The 19,387-nt window shown below is 42.7% G+C and overlaps 1 protein-coding gene across 1 annotated transcript; it reads right to left on the reverse strand.

The window, feature by feature from the left end:
• Window positions 1-380: 380 nt before the first annotated feature.
• Window positions 381-17,143, reverse strand: LOC146855152 (sulfotransferase 6B1-like). Its single transcript, XM_085652734.1, has 6 exons — window positions 16,860-17,143; window positions 15,326-15,510; window positions 14,103-14,229; window positions 7,628-7,722; window positions 5,622-5,808; window positions 381-3,531 (listed from the first exon to the last, which is right to left on the reverse strand). Exons 1-6 carry the CDS (start codon window positions 16,996-16,998, stop codon window positions 3,416-3,418), a joined length of 849 nt encoding a protein of 282 aa, XP_085508860.1. The 5' UTR covers window positions 16,999-17,143; the 3' UTR covers window positions 381-3,415.
• Between the last annotated feature and the right edge of the window lie 2,244 nt (window positions 17,144-19,387).

Genomic DNA, 19,387 nt, shown 5'->3' on the forward strand with positions numbered 1-19,387 from the left:
CTCCCTGTCTGAGCGCCGGACTACGGTGCTTAGACCAATCATGACGCTGCTGTGATGCTGGTGACAGCAGCGTCATTATTGGCTAGGGGAGTCTGGGAGTCTGTGTGCTTCAGGTTCATAGGAGAGGACAGAGGAGAGGAGGTGGCCCGCCAGTCGGTAAGTAATTTTTTTTCTTTTTCTTTTTTTTACCCTACCTCAGCTCTATCCACCCCACCACTACTGCCCAGGAGTAGCCGTCACTGGTCGTCAATCTTCAAATGATGAAACCACTGTATTGACATATGCACTGCTCCATTAGCCATAGAAATCTAGAATTCAAGACCATGAATGATCACAATGTGCTTTTTTTCGCATAACAAAGTGACACGACATCCAATATATTAGTATTTCAGTCGGTTTATTTTTGCTTCATAAAGTGCAGTGTTTTAGGAACTTCTTGGTGTTTTTCAACGAGATTAAACATACATTCATCTGATTCGTTTTAATAAATGTGCATACTCAGGAGTTTGAGTATAACATTTGTTATCACAATACAATGTCAAAATATCTGCCTGCTAGTTAAGTATTACATCACATTTCATACAAAGTGCACAGTGACTTTCAGGCTTTTGATTACCAATTGTCAGTCTGTTTGATGATGCAATGATAACGCATGCCTACTTTGGAAAGCGACACAGTAGGCGCTCCAGCGTGCAGTGGACTTCGTGATTATACTGCCAACGTTGTGAAAACTAAAGACTCATATAAGGGAGTATCAGACCTTTAGGCAGACTCAAAGATAATTTAAAATATATTCAGGTTAATGATTTTTCTTTTTCTTTTAAAAATACATATTGACCTATGGCTCAGCACAGCTTCGCTTTTCGCCCGCATGGGTTTTTCTTGATTCTTGAAGGAAGAAACTCTGCTACATGTTTGATTTACTCAAGATACGTGTGCGAGTTGTACCTTGAATTCACAGTGAGGGAAATTAGAAAATGCACAAATACACAAACTTTTTGGGATAAGCTGCTCCGCCCCCCCCAAGGTTCATCCCTCAGTCCAACTCTGTTCAACATCTACATCACGCCTCTAGCCGACATTTTCAGAACCCAAAATATCAACATCATCTCCTATGCCGACGACACCCAGCTAATCCTCTCGCTCCCAGAAGATCCCACTATAATGAAGACCAACTTCCACAACTGCTTAAAGGACAATTGCCTGAAGCTCAACACGGACAAGACCGAAGTGTTGATCTTTGGCAACCATACCTTCCTGTGGAACGACACCGGGTGGCCCACCGAACTCTGACCCACCCCGTACCAAAAGGCTGCGTACCAAAAGACCACACCCGCAACCCTGGCATCATTCTGGATAGCAATCTCACAATGAAACAACATCAATAGTCTTCACGCTGCTTCCACACTCCCCGCATGCTCCGAATAATCTTCAAATGGCTCCCCACAAACACCAGAAAAACAGTCACATCAGACCTAATCACCAGCTGTCTGAACTATGGCAATGCACTGTATGCAGGAACCACCATTGAGCTCATGAGAAGGCTCCAGACTATACAAAATTCAGCAGCCAGACTGATCCTCAAACCGCCCAAAACAAGCGCACATCAACCATCACCTGAGGGACTGGCATATTTTCCCCATCCAGAAAAGTTGCAAATTCAAACTACTAACACATGCCTACAAAGCCCTTCACAACCAAGGGCCAGCATACATGAACCACTGGCTCCCCATCCATAAAGATGGCAATTCAAACAACTGTCAAACGCTTACAGAGCCCTTCACAAGCAAGGACCAGCATATATGAACCACTGCCTGAACTTCCACCAGCCATCCAGAAACCTTTGCTCCGCCTCCCTTGCCCAGACAGTGTGCATCCACTGTAGCCACAGCGGAGTCCGCTCCTTCTCCCACCTCGCCACTAAGTCCTCGAACACTTTCCATCTCTGAACATCACCCTCGCTGACTGACTTCAGAATGAAACTCAAGACCTGGCTCTTCAACTAAGCCCAGCAACTCAGCGCCTGGATATCCTCACGGGTGATAAACTGCACTTCACAAGTACTGATTGATTGAAAACTCACAGGAATTCTAATGATATTGTCCTCAACTGAGAGTAAGGCTGCCGCACGACACAACTGGCAAAGTGTTTGAATGTTATTAAACGAGCCATTTACTCTTTCCTCTCGTTTTTGCACACCACATTCTTCCTACTGTCTTTAGGATTGATGCCCACATAACGCATTTACCTTCAATGATTGCGAAGGTAAACATAAAAGAATAATCTATCATGTATTTTTTCCACCTCAGAAAGACGAAAGGCAGAGTTTGCCCAGTGGAAATTGGAACCTCAGAAGTACAGTTCACACACAGATCTTAGCAGTGAACTCACTGCACAATCTTAATGGAATACTTTTTAGCCAATCGCCCTTCCTCAGTGGTAGCTCTTACCCTCCTAAAAGTGAAGTTGGATGATTCCTGCTGCTATTTCCACCCTGGGTGTCTTTCTGCATTTAAATGGCTCTCTGGCTGTCGTATTCCCCTGTGATACTAAATTGTAGCTTAAATAGTGCTCTTGTTACATAAGTCTAAACAAATTGCATTTTATTATCTCAGCGATAATCTTAACCGCTTTTGAGCCAGAGACCTTTAGGTTGTACAGGGATTTCATCAGTAGATCCATACATCTGCTGAGCTATCTTACTGTGGCTGGTGACCATGGACATGCCTACTAGGCCACAGGAAATCATCACTTCAGTTCCACGGAAGTACATTCGCATCGTCGATAGTCAGTAAAGTGGGTTCCTCCATGAAGGTTTTTGTTACATAAGTCAGATAACTAATGGTTGCTGTTTATTAGTACTTCAGGAACAACACAGCAAGTGGCATAGTCAGGTTCACAGCCGCTATTTTATGAATGGCATCTGAAAATAATACGGCAACCTTGCATTGTGTAAACAATGCCATGTAGAGCAATCCCTGGTCTGTTTTCAGTTTATCCCATTGTTTCTGTTAAAGTGCTTTTCAAATAAGAGTATTTACACATTTAAATCCGAAAGTGCATTTTGAAAAGTACAGTTATTACTCTGTGGCAGTGAGTCCACATTATATCTTATCTTGTGGCGTCTGGGACCCACAGGTTATCAAACATGACCTGGGCTCACATTTGTGGGCAGGCATTCAATAAGGAAAGCCGCGACCAATTGCAGAAAACTTTAAAAGTGTCAGTGTATTAGAAAAGTGCTGCTTTGACTCATAAATTGGCTTTTGGTATCCCATCTTCTCATTTTCCAGCAGTCTTTCTGATAGGAAGTGTTCTTTCAAAGCTGTCTCCATATTTAGTATAAAGCTTGAAGAGTCTGGAGTTGAGCTTACTTTTGTACAAAACAGAGGGCATATTCATCTGTAGCATTCCCTCATTCGTATGTAATGCGCGTTGCCAGAGCACTGGACTCCATCTTCGATTTGTAAACGTCATCAAACAGTCGGTTCTGTTTAGATGAAAAGTGGTTTTTCCAGTCTCCAACAGCTCCTGTAAGAGTAAATAAGATAAAACAAGGAGTGTGAGTGACCTCTGCAGTCAATAGAATAGAGTAGAGTTCATCCTTGGTGATTGGATCGAAGGTCTCAGAATGCATTCATCACGTGTCTCTGTCTTTCTTTCAACAGTGCAGCTCAGGTGCGTTGTGTAGAGCGCTCATCCTATATGTCCTAACATCCCCATTGCTTCATAATTTGTAGTCATGCAGAATTGCAAAAACTGTAGTATAATCCAGAAAATTGACAGTCACCAAAACCTGCCTGTGTATTGTCAAATAAAGACGTGGCTCAAGAGCAGTTGGTCATGGGACTGCATAACGGTGCACTCGGTACCAAGTTGCCCGTTTCATGATATTCATTGAGTAATACTGGCTAGAATGTTAGCATAAATTCACATTACAGTGAAGCGTAAAAGTAGTCACCCTGAAAATATAGTCTACTAAAAGCAAACATCTTTTTGAAAATGCATTTTGGATGTTTTTATGTCTTGCCTAGGCAGCGCTTGCGCTGTCTCTTCTAGACATACTGTATTCAGGAAAGGACTTGAAGTTCCGCCCATCCTTTCAATTGGCTCCTGTTACTGTCCATTCTAAATGATTGCTTTTGATTTGTGGATAGGCTTAGTAGTCCCTCCCTAGTACCACCTTTTCTGCTTTTGTAGCCTCCCTTGAGGACTGGCCCTTTTACTTGAGTTCTTACTCAGTATGCTTCATTTACAGTCTGTGAGCACAATTTTATTCATGACCTCCTAGCTGCTGTTGCAGGAAGCATGATAATCTCTCCCGCTTTGGCTTAGACCAGCACACGGCAGCGAGGCACGCCTTTATCTTTAACAATGGTGGCCATGCCTTTCTTGTCTTGGGTGTGGCTCACCAAACTCTTTTTATTCAATATTATATGTTTTTAGTAAGCAGTGCAGCACAGGAGGCGCGCTGGACTGCTTACAAAATACAATACTGAAAACATAGACCTTGGCAAGCTGTGCCTTTCCTTTCTTCAGCACGGCTCGCCAAAGTCTATTTTTTTAATATTATAAGGTTTTAGTAAGCAGCGTGGCAAAGGCGGCGTGCTGCCCAGCTTACAAGTCTTACATCATTTAAAAAATAGACTTTAGCAAAAAGCGCCGTTCTTTTCTTCTGCACGGCTCGCCAAAGTCTATTATTTCGATAATATATGATTTTAATTAGCAGCACGCCACTAGTGGCATGCTGTGCTACTTACGAAAAGCCTACAATATTGAAAAAATAGACTTTGGCGAGCCGCACCTTTCTTTTCATCGGCGCAGCTTGCCAAAGTCTCTGCAATAGGTCTCCCATTTGTTGGAGTTGGAGTTATTTGCATTATAGTTGCCAATGTTTTTTTACCTAGCCATGTTGCAGTACCGTAGGACCTCTAATGGCCACATATGGAACTGCACCCTGCAACATGGCTAGGTAAAAAAACATTGCATTTATAATGCCAATTACTCCAACAAATGCGAGACCTATTGCATTTCCAATGCTTGTTAATTGGTTGCAGGCTAGGAAACCCCTATTTTTTTCAACAATAGATAACTGTGACCTAATACACTAATTTATGAAGCAAATTTTTTAAGATCCCGTTAGCTATTCCAAAGGGAAAACTGAGCCTAGTGGTAATTTTGACTGCATAATAGAAGCAAATCATCAGGAAGCAATTCAGTGTGCAACGTGTTCTTTAGAAAAGATAGTTACAAATGCTGCCATTAATCCTTTGACTGGTTTTGGCTTTTTTTTTTATTTTACTTTAATATTTGAGGCGATTTAATCTACGGACGTTATCACATTTTCTCATTAAAACGTATTTCTAAATGTCATCAGTATGGCCTGCTTTGCATATGAGCCCCGCTAATGCGTTGTAAAATGTTGGTGTTTCCTGGATGATGCTAGGTTGGCTTGAAATATTGTAAAAGGAGCTATGTTAGCAAGCTGTCATTAGAACGATGCAGTATATATTGGTTAAAAAACAGATGGATGCTTCACACATCCTCCCACCCACAAGCACTTCTCTCGCTCTCTCTCTCACACACACACTCCCCCTCTCTCTCCAGTTTTGCTCACTTACCTTTTCTGAATATCAGCTTCCTGTTGGATGTGAGTGCACACACTGTGTGGTTCGGGTCGTGGTTTTCCTTCTCAACGTTGTTTTTCATCTCGTTGAAAGAAGACATCCTTGAAACCTCATTGATTTCTTGGTCACTAATACTTAAACCAAGGAAACTGCATATTTTCCGGATTGATTTGGGAAGATTCTGAGAATCAAAACAGTTAAATAACTATCAGTCACCAGACTTGCTGAAAGCAGGGAACAACTTTCATTGCTACAGAGTACTTTCTACACATCTTTTGCAAATCCTATTAACCTGAAAAGAAACGCCCAGTTTACTTTATATACCTTAATATTATTAAGGATAAGGTTTGTGAAGTTGTCTTAGAAGTAGGTGTGGGAGGAACTCACAGAGATTTACTCTGTGGAATTCTGCAGAGTTACTTAAAAACTCTGTGAGATTCAGCGGAGTTCCGCAACAGGTGGAATTCCAGTCCGTTCTGCTGCTCCCACTGATTTGTAGTGCAGCGAGTTTGGCCCATGCTGTAAAATCAGTGTGAATGGCACCATGCAGCACACCAGAGGGCGCTGCTTCTATCTTCCGCTTGAGTAAATTTTCTGCTTGAGCGGCAGCTTTCACAATACAACTGGCAACTTTCTCAACGCGAGCGATAGTGACCTGCAGCAATCGCCGGGGTTGAGAAATCTCTCCGGGAGGTGGTCTAGCGATTGTTTTTTCTTAATTGCGCTCGCTGCTTGCGAGAAAAACTCTACCACACTGCGGTTGGTGGAGTTTTTGATGGATTTGAGTGGACAAAACTCTGCCAACTTCACCGGCGAAGTGGAGTTTCCCCCCACCCTTACTTAGGAGGTCTTCCTCTAGTAGTACTTTCCATGCTAATACGGTCTTCTTCCAAGCTCAATGAAAAAGAGTGCACCAGAAAGGGTGATTGAGTGTAGTTTCTACAACATAATATTCCCCTAGAAGGGATGTGACCCTCTCGTGCTGAAGGTCAGGTCATCTAATACACTTCAGGTATATATCACAATTTACAATTGTGACCCGGACTGATTAGGAACCGCCACCCATAAAAATGTTGACAACACTGCTTATGCTAGAGAAATGACAGCAGGTACTTAGATCATTTAGAATGCTAATGTTGCAGAAGAGTGTTTTCTAAAAATAATCTAAGTCGCCATTGCTAGTATAAACATATTTTCCCAGAACGTTTGCCTACTAACATAGTATAACGTCTTATGTTTGTTTTTTAAATAGTTACACTACAATCACTCACACACTCTGACGTACAGGGTAACTTCCTTAGAATCACACAATGTATGTGTGTAAGGTTACAAAGTTGACAGCAGAATTCAGGACTTCCGGATCCAAGTCTGGAAACGTAGCCACTAGACCTCAAACCCTCCCATCTACATAAACGCATCTGCACCATTGGGGGTCTCACAATTGTTTGCTGAATAGAAGAACCGAAGGGTACTGTTGCAGTGGGACAACTGACAAGCCACAGAATGTTTTTCATTACTATTTTGATGTTGTAGGGGCACTTAGAGCTTCTTTAGGGGTTCCGGTTGCTGCAGTAAGGGGGCACCCAGCCGAAGATCTATGTAAAACAAGTTGAACCAGCCATTTTATTGTTTCTTTTAGAGAAACAATCACGTCTGTAATGGCCCTTTATTTGTTTAATTGGTTGATAACTACCTTTTAAGCTCATATTTGTCCACCTGATATAGCAGACAACCTGCTAGATGCCCTTGATTGGACTTTGGTGTCCTAAACATAATTGTAGTTGACATGCTGAAAATGAGTGGCAGGAGAGTCATCTTTATTAATATTTCTATGAATCAATGTTCACGTAATGTCGGTGAGTTGATGATGCGTATTTTACATCCTCCCATTCAACCCTACTCTATGTATTCCATACAGAATAGTTCAATATGAATACATTTCGACTACTTTAGTATTAGTGTTTGGAGAATTTCAAAGTCATCGAACTGCTCGTTTTTACCTTCTTCATTGACTCGTAGTATAAAATTAGGATAGTTCCATCATTTTTGTGCTCTTCCCATCCCAGGATATGGTCAAACCAAGACCCACATACAACTGTAAAGCAAAAACAAGTTACAGTCAGTGGACACGTATCATAGAAACTTGCCAATGGCACAATCCCAGAAAACGATATCTTTTCATTGAAGTAAAATGAAAGACATACTTTGGCATAAACACTTCAAGCTAGAAGATCACATCTATACAAACCCTCTTACTTCGGAATCTAGGTGTTTACTCATCACAGATCTGTGTCAACCCCCCCAACACACACAAAGTCCACATAGGCAACATATTATGGATGTATAGGAGACATGAAATACATGGTGGTGGAGGAACAGGGTTGGCCATATTGGCGCCAATAAGCAGAGGGCCCATCTCCTGTTTGGGCAGGGAGCACAATTCCTAGCGTTGGCATCTAAACGGGCTGTCTGAGGGAAGACTCACTGTATTTGTTGCCCCTCATATAGGAGTGAGAATGAAATCATGTAGTCCTATGTGCACAATTACATGAACAAGCAGTGTGTGGGGCTATTCGTACATAACTTATTTGTCTGTTGCTTGTGTGCATAACATTGTCCCCGTTTAAATGTTCTGGCTGGGACTGGGAAAGGATTTTAGGATGTGATCCTTTTCTGTGCACCATCCCTCCTTCCTTGCTCTTTCATTCTTCCCCTGCCCCCTTTCATTTTTGCCTCTCTCTCTATAGCTTTGGTGCATCACTTTGGACCCTCAACATCCCATTCTATAACGTAATTCCTTTTTGCCAAAGCTAACACTACACAACTTTATATTGACAGCATACCTATGTATTTCAATTATATATCGAGGATGTGGCTTTATTCGCCGCATGGTTAATTTCGTTTTGATGTAACACCTACATGCACATACTAACCAGTGATCTTTTGTATTGTTCTTAAAATCCTCAATAAAAACTCACTGAAGGAATAAAAAAATGATTTTGTGTCTTAACTTCTATGCCTCTAGGATGAGTGGTCACTCCTCATCAGGGAGACGTTACTCGTTGTCTTATAGATGTGCAGAAAATAAGTTCAGCGCATGCCGCAAAGTATGTGCAAGCTCAAGTGTGCTAAGTAGGCAATCTTTAATGTTATTTTAAGTCCGCGGGCTCATTTTTCACAACTTTGTTGAAAAATGTTTTTGAAAATCTGACTTTTATTTATAGAGCTTGGTAGAATTTATCAAAGGTAAATCACATTAGAACTTTTGTTAGTGAGCTAACAGATCTTTTCAGCTGACAGGAAACTCTTAAACATATCTGCCTTAGTAAAATCCAGCAAGGTATTTAGGGGGCAAAACATCCTATGTCTTTGTGCCAGTCTGTAGACATGGCTTTTAGCCAGAGCAATATAGAGAAAGGCAGGAAAAGGAGGAAAAGAAAGATAGGAATTTTGAAAAGAAAGAAAGCAGGAATGGAAAACAACCTTCAAGAGAGAGAGATATGGACAAGAAATATAGGGTTGCGGGTGGTGCAATCAAGAGAGACCACCTGGATTTTGGGCATCGACAGTGATGGTGGCAGCCGCTAATGAAACTTTTAAGACTTCTACATGCATGCATTTATTTACATGTTTTGCAAATCAAACACTGCGTCTTCAATATATGTTGGGGCCACCACCTCCAATTCAGAAAACAATATTAATACTGTTTTCTCGATTAGCCGAAGTGTGGTCGGGTTTGTTTTTAATTAGTAAAGCCATCTCTCATCTCAGCACGTGGTAGGCTTTTAACCATTCTTTATTCTGGGTTTGATACTGCTTGTCGATCAAGGGCATAAGGCAAAGGGGCGGGCCCGTGCCGAATGCGACGATGGCCCCCTGAGTCTCCCATAGCTCACGGATATGCATTGGCCATAGGCTGAATGAGGTCCCCCTGAAAGTTTAGGGGCCTTTGAAAGATGGGGGGCACCTCATGGCCCATGCTACTCCCCTGATGTCGATATCTGGATTTAGCTGTGTCAGTGCTCCTTTGGGAACTCCACAGTACAACCCTCGATTTACGGTCACGTGAAACGTCCTATAAAATGACTTCACAAATGAGCAGGGCAGACACTGTAGTAGAGTGCCCCGCCCTCGACCCTGCACGGTCTTTGTTTTTCCCCTGTCTTAAAAAGCTTGCAATAAATCAAGATATTTGCACAATACACTTTTTAAAAATCAGACATGGCACTATAATATCCGCTCTCGGGATTTTGTTCGCGTACTTGGAAGAGGTTAAGGAGAACAACTGTTAGGAGAAATAACAGCCATAAAACCCACCCGCGAAATCTAATCTGCTTCTTCGAAGAATCTAGGGAAAAAGGTCACTCTCCCGCCATACTCTATGGGGCACAGCTCATGGCGACATGGCAGTCTGGAAGCAACATATAATAGATTCAACAGACTGCGGATCACCTGACCTCAGCTGCAAAATCACGTGAAAGGAGTTTATTACAATGGCTCAATCGAGCAACAGTATAACTAAAAAGCTTTCTAAGTACGAGCGTCGAAAGCACCGCACAGGTGCGCGCGCATTCTGGCTGTAAAAGATACTGCAAGTGGAAGCACCCTGGTTCCTCGAAACAGCAGCACGTGGCACTAGAGAATCAAACTGGAACTCATTTTCAATAATGCCTCGAATAGGTCAACATGAATTCATTCATTATCGAAGCGAGACAATAATAAATGGCTTCGAACGTCAGGGAGGCGTGCACAAGACAGGCCACAAGTCACGTGATCACCAAAGTGTACCAGTAGAATGGGTGAGGTTACACGGTAGGACTTCTGTGGGCTGCACTGGGCCAGCAGGAATGGGAAGGGGTGGCAGGCCCCGGATCAAGGAACTGAACAGAAAGAGGCCCCTTGTTGGGCAGACATTCGAAGAGACCAGCTCAGAGGCCAGATGACATTACTACTGCCCTAGCCAAGGAAAGTGAGGAATCGTTATCACTGCTTCAAATGCACAGACATCTGCGGCCAGTAAAGAACTCTGGCTGCAGCGGGCAAACAAACAAAAGGGAAAGAACAGCTCCAAGTGCTGCGAAAACCCTGCTTTTCCCAAAGAATGTGGACCACAAGTCAAAGGTGACACTTTACACGTGAGGTCATTTGTGTCGGTCAAACACACACAGGAGTCAAAATATCCCACTTTTTGACTCTGATCTGTTAACCTCTCACAAAGGGATTATATATGTGGATCATCCTGATTCTGTGAGCCACGCAGATTGGAGGAGATTCATCACAAATGCAGAGTAGAAAAAAGAGAAGGCATTTAGTTCTTGTTTTGAAAGGTTACCATTACCAAAACCAAAGGTAGGGAGATCTCAAGCCCTCGTTATAGGATTGTATTGGTCCAGACAATAGTTCTGCTTTTGCAATAGACCTGCGCCAAAATACAGAGCAAACAGCAGGATGCTCAGAATTACAATGTGAGTGTCACCATTTGGTTAAAGAGTTCCGACCACAACTCCAAGGCCATGACAACGACAGTGGGTACCAATGAAACACCAGCTTCCTACATTCGGGTGCCTTGCTCCCATGAGAGTGTTCCCACTCCACTAGACATGCAAGGCCAAACGCGGTTGACTATCTGCGAGCCAAAGTGTAACTGTTTTAGGGGCCGAGCCCTTTGCTGCAAAGGCTCTTCCGCTGCACCCTCTTTGAACATGGATGTAGAAGTTCTGAAGAATACTGAAGACCAAACTGTTCTTCTCTGTGTAGGAATCATCAATCGTGAACTAATTGACATATTATTTCCCCCCCGCCTCATCTGCTCATTCTCCCCTTCTCCTCTGTGTTTGACCCTTAGTCCTCTGAAATACGACCCCGGCAGCCCGAGTGCCATACTAAATAACACATTATATAAAATAAACGAAATAAATATTAGACTGGGGTTTATGTTCTGCTTTTCGAAATGTGTGTAGTCAGTCCAGGTGAAGAAGAGTCACACTTGAAGACGGAGTTGTTGAGATGCTTTCACATGTTGGAGGCTCCTCATACGAGCTTTGGAAATGTTCTTTTGGTCAGCACCAGCCAATGGGCAGTCTAGGAATGGTATGGGCCAGTAGGACCAGATAAGAGGTGTGCCCGAGCACGTCCTGTCCCCTCAATGTTTCTTAGGATGAGTTCTGTGTGTAAAGCAAGTGGTTGGTTTGGGAATAGTAACATTATGTATTTTCTGTGCCATTTACAATCTGTGTTTTTATAGTGTATTCCATGATTTTACTACAATCGTAATTATTGCTGTTTGTTGTCATTTAGATGAAATGTGTAAGCGTGTTTTCAGGAATTTGAAGCCATAAATTACTACTTAAGTGGTAAAAAGAAGATAATCTGAGTCATATTAATAAAGTCAATGAGTTGTAAGCACTTTAGCATTAATTCAGACAGGGAAGTTCCTGGTACCTTGCGCCAGTGCTGGGCTTAGATAAGGCCCATAAATAAATGGAGTAACTTAGTCTGCCTATGCAATAATCTTCTGAGGAGCGCATTTCCTGTTTCTAGTGACACATTAATACAGTGACCCCGTGCAATTTGGACACAGAGCAAGGACGCGGGTCGCAGGATGAATCTGTGGGCAGAGTGCCAGCCTTGTGAACTGCATAGTTCTAAGTCAATAAAGGGCTGCGCCAGCCTCTCATCTTTCTGAGGTCGATTGAACATGTATCATCGTATAAATGCCTCCCATTCAAGGACCTAGTTATACTTCAGTTTGTGATGCTCACACGGTAGATATGTCATATAGTTATTAGTATTTGAAAAGCCTAAAACATGGCATGTTTTTAAATAAAGCTGCAGTGATTCCTTCTGATGGGCAAAACATGTAGGGGACGAAACTGCATAACCATATAGATATTGATTGTTTGGTGGGCAGGCCTGAACATGTGTGCGTGCAGTCAGTACACCTGTGTAGTCAGCTGTGCTGTCCTTAGTTGTTTTACCCTAAGATTGCTGGGCTCGCGGGCAGCAAACAGGACTCAGCGTTTTGTACGAGTCTGCAAGAATACATGATCTCACTTATGACAACAGTGAATATGGACATAGGTTTGAATACCTGTAATGACCCTTTGGGCTAGAGCTGCCGCTGTGCGTTCCATGTGGGTGGTTTAGATTAAACATATATTTCAAGTCGGTGCTTTGGGAAGTAAGAGGAAATGCGGGGTGATGAACTCCAAACAAGGGGTTATAATTGACAGCGAGGCAGGTAGGGGTAACATTGGCAGCATTTCGGTTTGAAATATACAGAATATATATAACTTGCACTGGTGAAAACACGCTCAATCTACAGTGGGGCATGTATTGAATGCACCATAGCACAGATGATAAAGGAGTTCGTGTCGTTTTACATTTCAGTTGTGAAAGCGCGGGATGAGTCAAAGGCAACATGGTTTTGTTCTCTTTTATTCGTTTTAAAAACAGTTCAAATTCGACTTTCACTATTCGTAATGGGTTCTTGATGTACAAGGGCATTTTTGTTAAAACCTCGATGACATTAGTACAGTGATTTATAAACAACAATGCACACATAGGATTGGGGGATTTTTTTAAAATATAACATTCAAAAGACAAAAACATCTTTTTATGAGACATTACAACAGTCTGACTATTACAGTGGGCAGAGTTGCAAAAAGTAATCTTCTTCCAAAAACTGCTCCCTTAGATAACCCAACAGCCTTTGTTGGGGTTCATTTGCCAACACTGGGTTTTAACTTAGGGTCAAACCCCAAATTTGCATAAAATCATCAGAGTGACAGGTTTATTGGAGTGACAAAGAAGGACATGACATTGAAGATGAGGAGCAGGGCAGGAAGCTGACAAGGCAGGGGAGCCTTCTGCTACAGAGGCTACACTGACAGCAGCTTTAGGGAGGGGAGGCGGGAGAAGGTTAAAGGACTAACAGGAAGCTTGGTGAGATGTGAGAAGGGAGGTGATTGGACAGCTGGTTTGGGCAGTGGGATGGTACAAAGGAGGCAAGATATGGCAATAAGCCAATGACCTCTCTCTGTTTTAGTACTGCGACTCACCGCCAATTGTAGCTTGGCGTGCACTGTAAAAAGTTATTCATGCATTGTAAGTGAACAGTATTTGAGAGACATTTAATGCTTCACAAATCTCAATAAAAACCGCGACCTTTGGTTTATCTCCACACCAGTACATTTTTCTTTTGTAAAAACAGAACTGGTGAAATATGAGAGATGAAGAACTCAGGAGGGGAATATCAATAAAGGTGGAGACTCTGACCTACTAGGATGCATGTGATATATCTTTGCTTCTCGCTGGACTGGAGATATGACCAGATATTCAGCTACAGGCCTGCCTAAATATGCCAACAACCTTTTGCAATTACCATGACACAATTCATGTTTCTCCTTACAAACATATAATCGGTTAAAAGTCTTTAAATGAATTAAAATACATCACTTTTATAGACGTGCTCACCTTCTCCCTCCAGGAACATATTGAAGTAAGCAGGCCATGTCTCAATGGTTGGCAGGTTTGGGTTGTCTCTGTAGTAATGATACAGTGAAACTGCGGTGTCCTTTGGATTGCGCACAATGTAGATTGACTGAAGGAAGGAAGAAATGCTGTCAGTTGCTGTGAAACGTGGTCAGCTATGAAACATATCCGCTCCTCGATGAGTGATACAAATATATGATACAATGCACATTTCTTTGTTATCCTGCTTATACCTGGGAAAACCAAAGGGGATGATGGACAGAGTGTTGAACATTCCAAGCACTCACTCCCAGTCAACTGATCTGGGATTAATCCATCATCATTGTTTAGCTCACTCGGCCACCCAGTTCAGACAAGGCCATATGCAAATCAGTCTGACCCTGTGCCTCATGGGAACAGTACAGCCCGAACTGCCAAGCCATGTCTTCCCTGGACCGGAAACAAGCATCCTGGGACCGGTTTCGGGTTCATAACCCTCATCTGCCAGGCTATCTTGAATCCAATGGCAAAGTGAGCAAGGGGCCCACGTCTGGGCATAGCCTGCCAACTTAGGGCGAACAAAGCAAAACCAAAGGGGATGATGGACGGAGTGTTGAACATTGCAAGCACTCACCCCCAGTCAACTGATCTGGGTTTAATCCATCATCATTCTTTAGCTCAATCGGACACCCCAGTTCAGACATGGCCATATGCAAATCAGTCTGACCCTGTGAACAGTCCAGCCCAAACTGCCAAGCCATGTCTTCCCTGGACCGGAAACAAGCATCCTGGGACCGGTTTCGGGTTCATAACCCTCATCAGCCAGGCTATCTTGAATCCAGTGGCAAAGTGAGCAAGGGACCCACGTCTGGGCATACCCTGCCAACTTAGGGCGAACAACACCCGTATTGGTGCTCCTATCTGGTGCAGAAGGAAATTCTACATTCAGAACTAGAAATATTTTCTTTAAGCTTTTTGGGTCAGTAGACGTTATAGTTATTTAATTTCGACATTAGTGCATTGTATTAAAAATATTGTTTATAGAGATAAACACATTTTTTCAAGTTTGTTCAAAACAATTGAGATATTGAGAAGTATTCCATTCTTGTTCTACTTACGAGATATGGTCTGAATATAATCTAGCAGAAAGTATTGCACATTTATTCTATGTATTTTGTTGAGCACTGTCCATGTTTCTATTTAATATTTCGAAAAATAATTCTTACCTTGCATTTCTTTGCTTTCAAGTCATGTGGCACCATGTTGTAGCTCAAATGTGTAGGGATAATTCTTCTGGAAGGCAGATTTTTCATTTCTTCTAGTTTTGAAAGCTCTCCAAATTCAAGTGGGGATGTCAGGGTCACCTTGGAGTCATACAAGTTCTTAATGATTTCTGCCAGCCAGTGGGTTCCTAGAAAAACATTGTAAACATTTAGAACCCTTCCATGCAAGTACAATAATCACATTTGATGAGACCATCAAAACGAATGCGATGGTTTGTTAATTTGGCAGAAAATAATTAATACAACAAGACCAATAAGGTGTACACAGTGATTTTGGGTAGCTTGATCAACCTATGGAACATTGTTTGTCATCATTCAATATGATATTGTAATAGGCGAGGGTGTTCTCCAGAACCTTTCACATTTGCCCACCATTTCTGAACAAAGTAAATTTCTAATTATAAAAAAGTATGCTTTTGCACGCTACATTTTCTGTCTGTTCCGTTTGACTTGGTGTCTGAAGTAAATCCTCAAGGCCCATTGTTCCTGGCCACTTTCCAGACTCAGGATCCTGTTGATTTGCCCAAGTCAAACCCAGCAGCAGTGCTCCTGTGTATACCTTCTCTTGTTCCCAAATATTCTAAGACTCAAAATTAAAATATTTTTTTCTAAATTAGTCGCATTTACTGAGCTTAACACACATCTGCAATAATGTAATGAGAAAATGAAAATAAAGCAACGGAAATGTATTGGTAGTTTGTGATGCTTTGGTGTAAGGAAGGAGTCCTCATCTCCCACCAGGTACCGGGTGAAGAATGCACATGTGGGACATAAAAAGATCTCAACCTGCACCGAACAAACCTGCTTGTATGGCGGTTCCCATTGCTTCCAAATAATGACATAGGCAATCAAATCCCTTATAGAAAACATATGTGCACCCTTGAATCCAGGTTGCTGTAGCTATGTTCTCACTGTCTTTTATTGTGATATGTGTGATATGACAATTCGAAATTCATCCACTTTGCCCAACCTCCGAACACACATAGGCAGTCTCTAAAATGTATAGACGCTGCTAATACTAGTCACGTGTCATGAACCAACCTTCCTGATTCTGCCTTGAAAAGATTTCGTGCAGAGCTTCTAAGCAGGAGCCCAGTGAATATTGTTCTGCTGCTATGGCATTCATATACAAGTTGAATATATAGGGTTTGAACCTTAGATTCTCATACGATTGCTATCCCTTTTGATTCAGGCCATGACAAGCATCCATAATAATGCACATTGCAGTGTACAACAAGGAATACTACACCAGATATATGTTCTGAGGAATAACCTTGGCTCATTTATAAAGTAAACCATTTCCAGCCCGTGGCGTGGACTCCTATTCTGCACAAAGTACAATAGACTGCAGTCCAGACATTATGCCACATCAAGAGAAATCCACCATTATACGACCTCTGAAAAAAAACCCTGGTATAAAAGTGAAATATTTGAAATGCAGGCCAAACGGTTGGAAAGTTTTCAAATGTGAGCTTACCTGACTTCGGATAAGAGACGAGGAGCACGTCGTCTTCCCTGGCCTGGAAGGTATCGAGTGACGTCAGCAGTTCAGCAGACGACCTTGTGGTGAAGGGGATACCATTGAACACGTGAATAAGATTGGAGTGGTTTGACATTGTGGCGAGGGTGGTGAGGTCTTGGAGTATCACTGGGGTTCAGGTGGCTTTGCAGTCAGTGATACACTAGCCTCAGTGCCCAGGAGAGTGAGACTGAGGCTCCGTCTGAGGGCTTCTTTATACCCTCAACTCCCAGCCACAACATTCCAGCCAAACCTTATCAGCAACTTTATGTCCTGCCCCGGGTGCCTGCGCTGCCCCAGAGAGCTGCTATCAGCGTGACCCACGGGGAAGCAAATATTCCAGACCCTCCTTCCATCATAACTAATAGAATTACCCAATGCCACCTATCTCTTATCTCACTTCTAAGATTAGTGTGGTGCAACTGAGATAGCATCCTTCCGCGAGACACGGGTTTGTACAGCCTCGAGCCCTACGCTTGCATTTGTCTTTAACTAAGGAAAATGTAACTGGCAGCTAATAAAGTACAAGGAACATGGTGTGGAGAGATCTGACATTTTCTGGGGAACCTCACGCCACATCTCATGTGACCATAACAGCTCGAGGTCCTGGACGGTGAGACCCTTTTGTAAGGCAGCTGCCTAGGGACCCTCTGATATGCCACATAAGGACAATGGCACACTAAAATGGAAAGTGACAAATGCATACACGCGAGTAAGAAAGAAAGGCGTGTTGTTCACTTTAAAGTGAATGGATATGAATTCGCGCTACAACCTGGTATTTTTGTTTATTGATTTATCTTCCTTTGGTTTCTTTTATTTTGTATCTTTTGTCGCGTGCTCCTGGGGCGGCGTTTTCATTCAAAACGTCTTGATACTTGCCTAGGGGGACACATCTAAGAAGGAAGTGCAATAACTAATAGTTCACTTTAAAGTGAAATCTTACATGGTTGCAGACGGACATCTGAGATGGCATTTGCGGCATTTCTCCACGCAGGCACTGCATACTCTCTCTCGTCTGCTCGGAATTGTACTTCAAATCATAAATGATGAGCGTTACATGTCTTCTCTTAAGAAGAGTTGGCGTAAAAGCCAGCCAGACTTTGGAACTGGGGAGCCAGGTGAGGGTCTCGGCGTCGGCTCAACATCCTGTGATTCTTGGCAAATCAATGAATCTTCCCGCGCCTTAAAAACATGAATCACGTGTCTTTGTGTAATGTAACTGCTCATTCAAAGCGCTCCATTACCTTCGAGTCGAGGTCGCCCGATAACTACAAAAGAAAAGGAAAATGCTGTCCTCATCGAGGTCTCTAAAATGCCTCACCTTTTGAAGGTGCCCCAGGGCCCGAAACTAGTCAATTGAAAAGAACCCCCAAACGATAAAAGGGAATACAAACCCTGCCTTTCCTCTGTAAATATTCACATAGCATCACTCCAGGCTCCTCTCCCTTGGGGTTTATTTGAGAAGGCAGGCAGCAGGCATTGTCTTAGGGAAACAGTGACGCTGCAGTCGGCTTCTCCCTTTGTCTCTTATCGGCTCCACTAGTCTGGGATATGTTTCAAGACCCCCGGGCATCAGCCCCCTGCCACCCTTCTCCGATTGCTGGTCTTTCGATGGGTTTGAATGGGTCGTCCTGTCACAGATTAGTTTTGCTGGGACAGCCAAGAGAGCTCCTTCCCGCCATTGGTGTAAGTATCGCCCCCCTACATCAACAGTTCCATCAAATGTTCTTCACTAATTTTTCCCTTATGCTAGATAATTAACAACACCCTCAATCTCTTTTAGCACGCCCAGGGCCGGCTTTAGTGCTGGTGGCGCCCTGTGCGACAATGTTTGTTGGCGCCCCCCCAATGACCACCTCCACCACCACGGATTCTCTCACTAGCACCCTTTAACAGTGACCAAGTCTCCATAACCACACTCTTTCAGATGCATTGAATTAGTTATATAGCGCCACTCATACCAGTGTAGGGTGTCCGAGCACTTTGCATCACACGCACATTACACGGAGGCAATCAATCATACGTGTGTAAATCAGTGTATAGGAAATGTTACATAAGCCAAAGGACTAAAAGTGTAGGAGTCACATGTCACCCATACTGGTAGGCAGTATAGTTTAAGAGTGCTTGGTGTGGAGAAGCACAAACTCCGAGGCGAAAAAGAAACAGCATAGTTGGGAGTTTTCTTTAATAATAAGAATCGATTTCTAGCCAAATTAACTCTTTTTGCAACATTAATCAATCTTCTAATAATGTATACTTTGTAGTATGTATGCAGTTCAGGGATGAAAGTTAATAGCTCACTATACTATATTAGGACTTTAAGTTATACATTGCAGATAACAAAAGGCTGTCTCTTGTGAAAGCAGTAACCTGCTGATCTGTTTACATCATACCCACTCAGTAATCTACTTGGTACACGTTCTTTGCAGCAGGCATAATAACCATCTGCACTAACTTCACCTAAATCAAAAACTCAACTATACAAA

The sequence above is a fragment of the Triturus cristatus genome, chromosome 4_1, assembly GCF_964204655.1.
Source record: "Triturus cristatus chromosome 4_1, aTriCri1.1, whole genome shotgun sequence".
NCBI classification, from domain to species: domain Eukaryota; kingdom Metazoa; phylum Chordata; class Amphibia; order Caudata; family Salamandridae; genus Triturus; species Triturus cristatus.

What these genes read in the sequence shown, in the direction of transcription:
- LOC146855152 (XM_085652734.1), bottom strand. Translation starts at nt 16,998, where the DNA reads ATGTCAAACCACTCCAATCTTATTCACGTGTTCAATGGTATCCCCTTC. An exon ending in CGTCTCTTATCCGAAGTCAG is followed by an intron (nt 15,511 to 16,859) that starts GTAAGCTCACAT and finishes ATGTTTTTCTAG; the next exon opens with GAACCCACTGGCTGGCAGAA. An exon ending in ACTACGAGTCAATGAAGAAG is followed by an intron (nt 5,809 to 7,627) that starts GTAAAAACGAGC and finishes TTTGATTCTCAG; the next exon opens with AATCTTCCCAAATCAATCCG.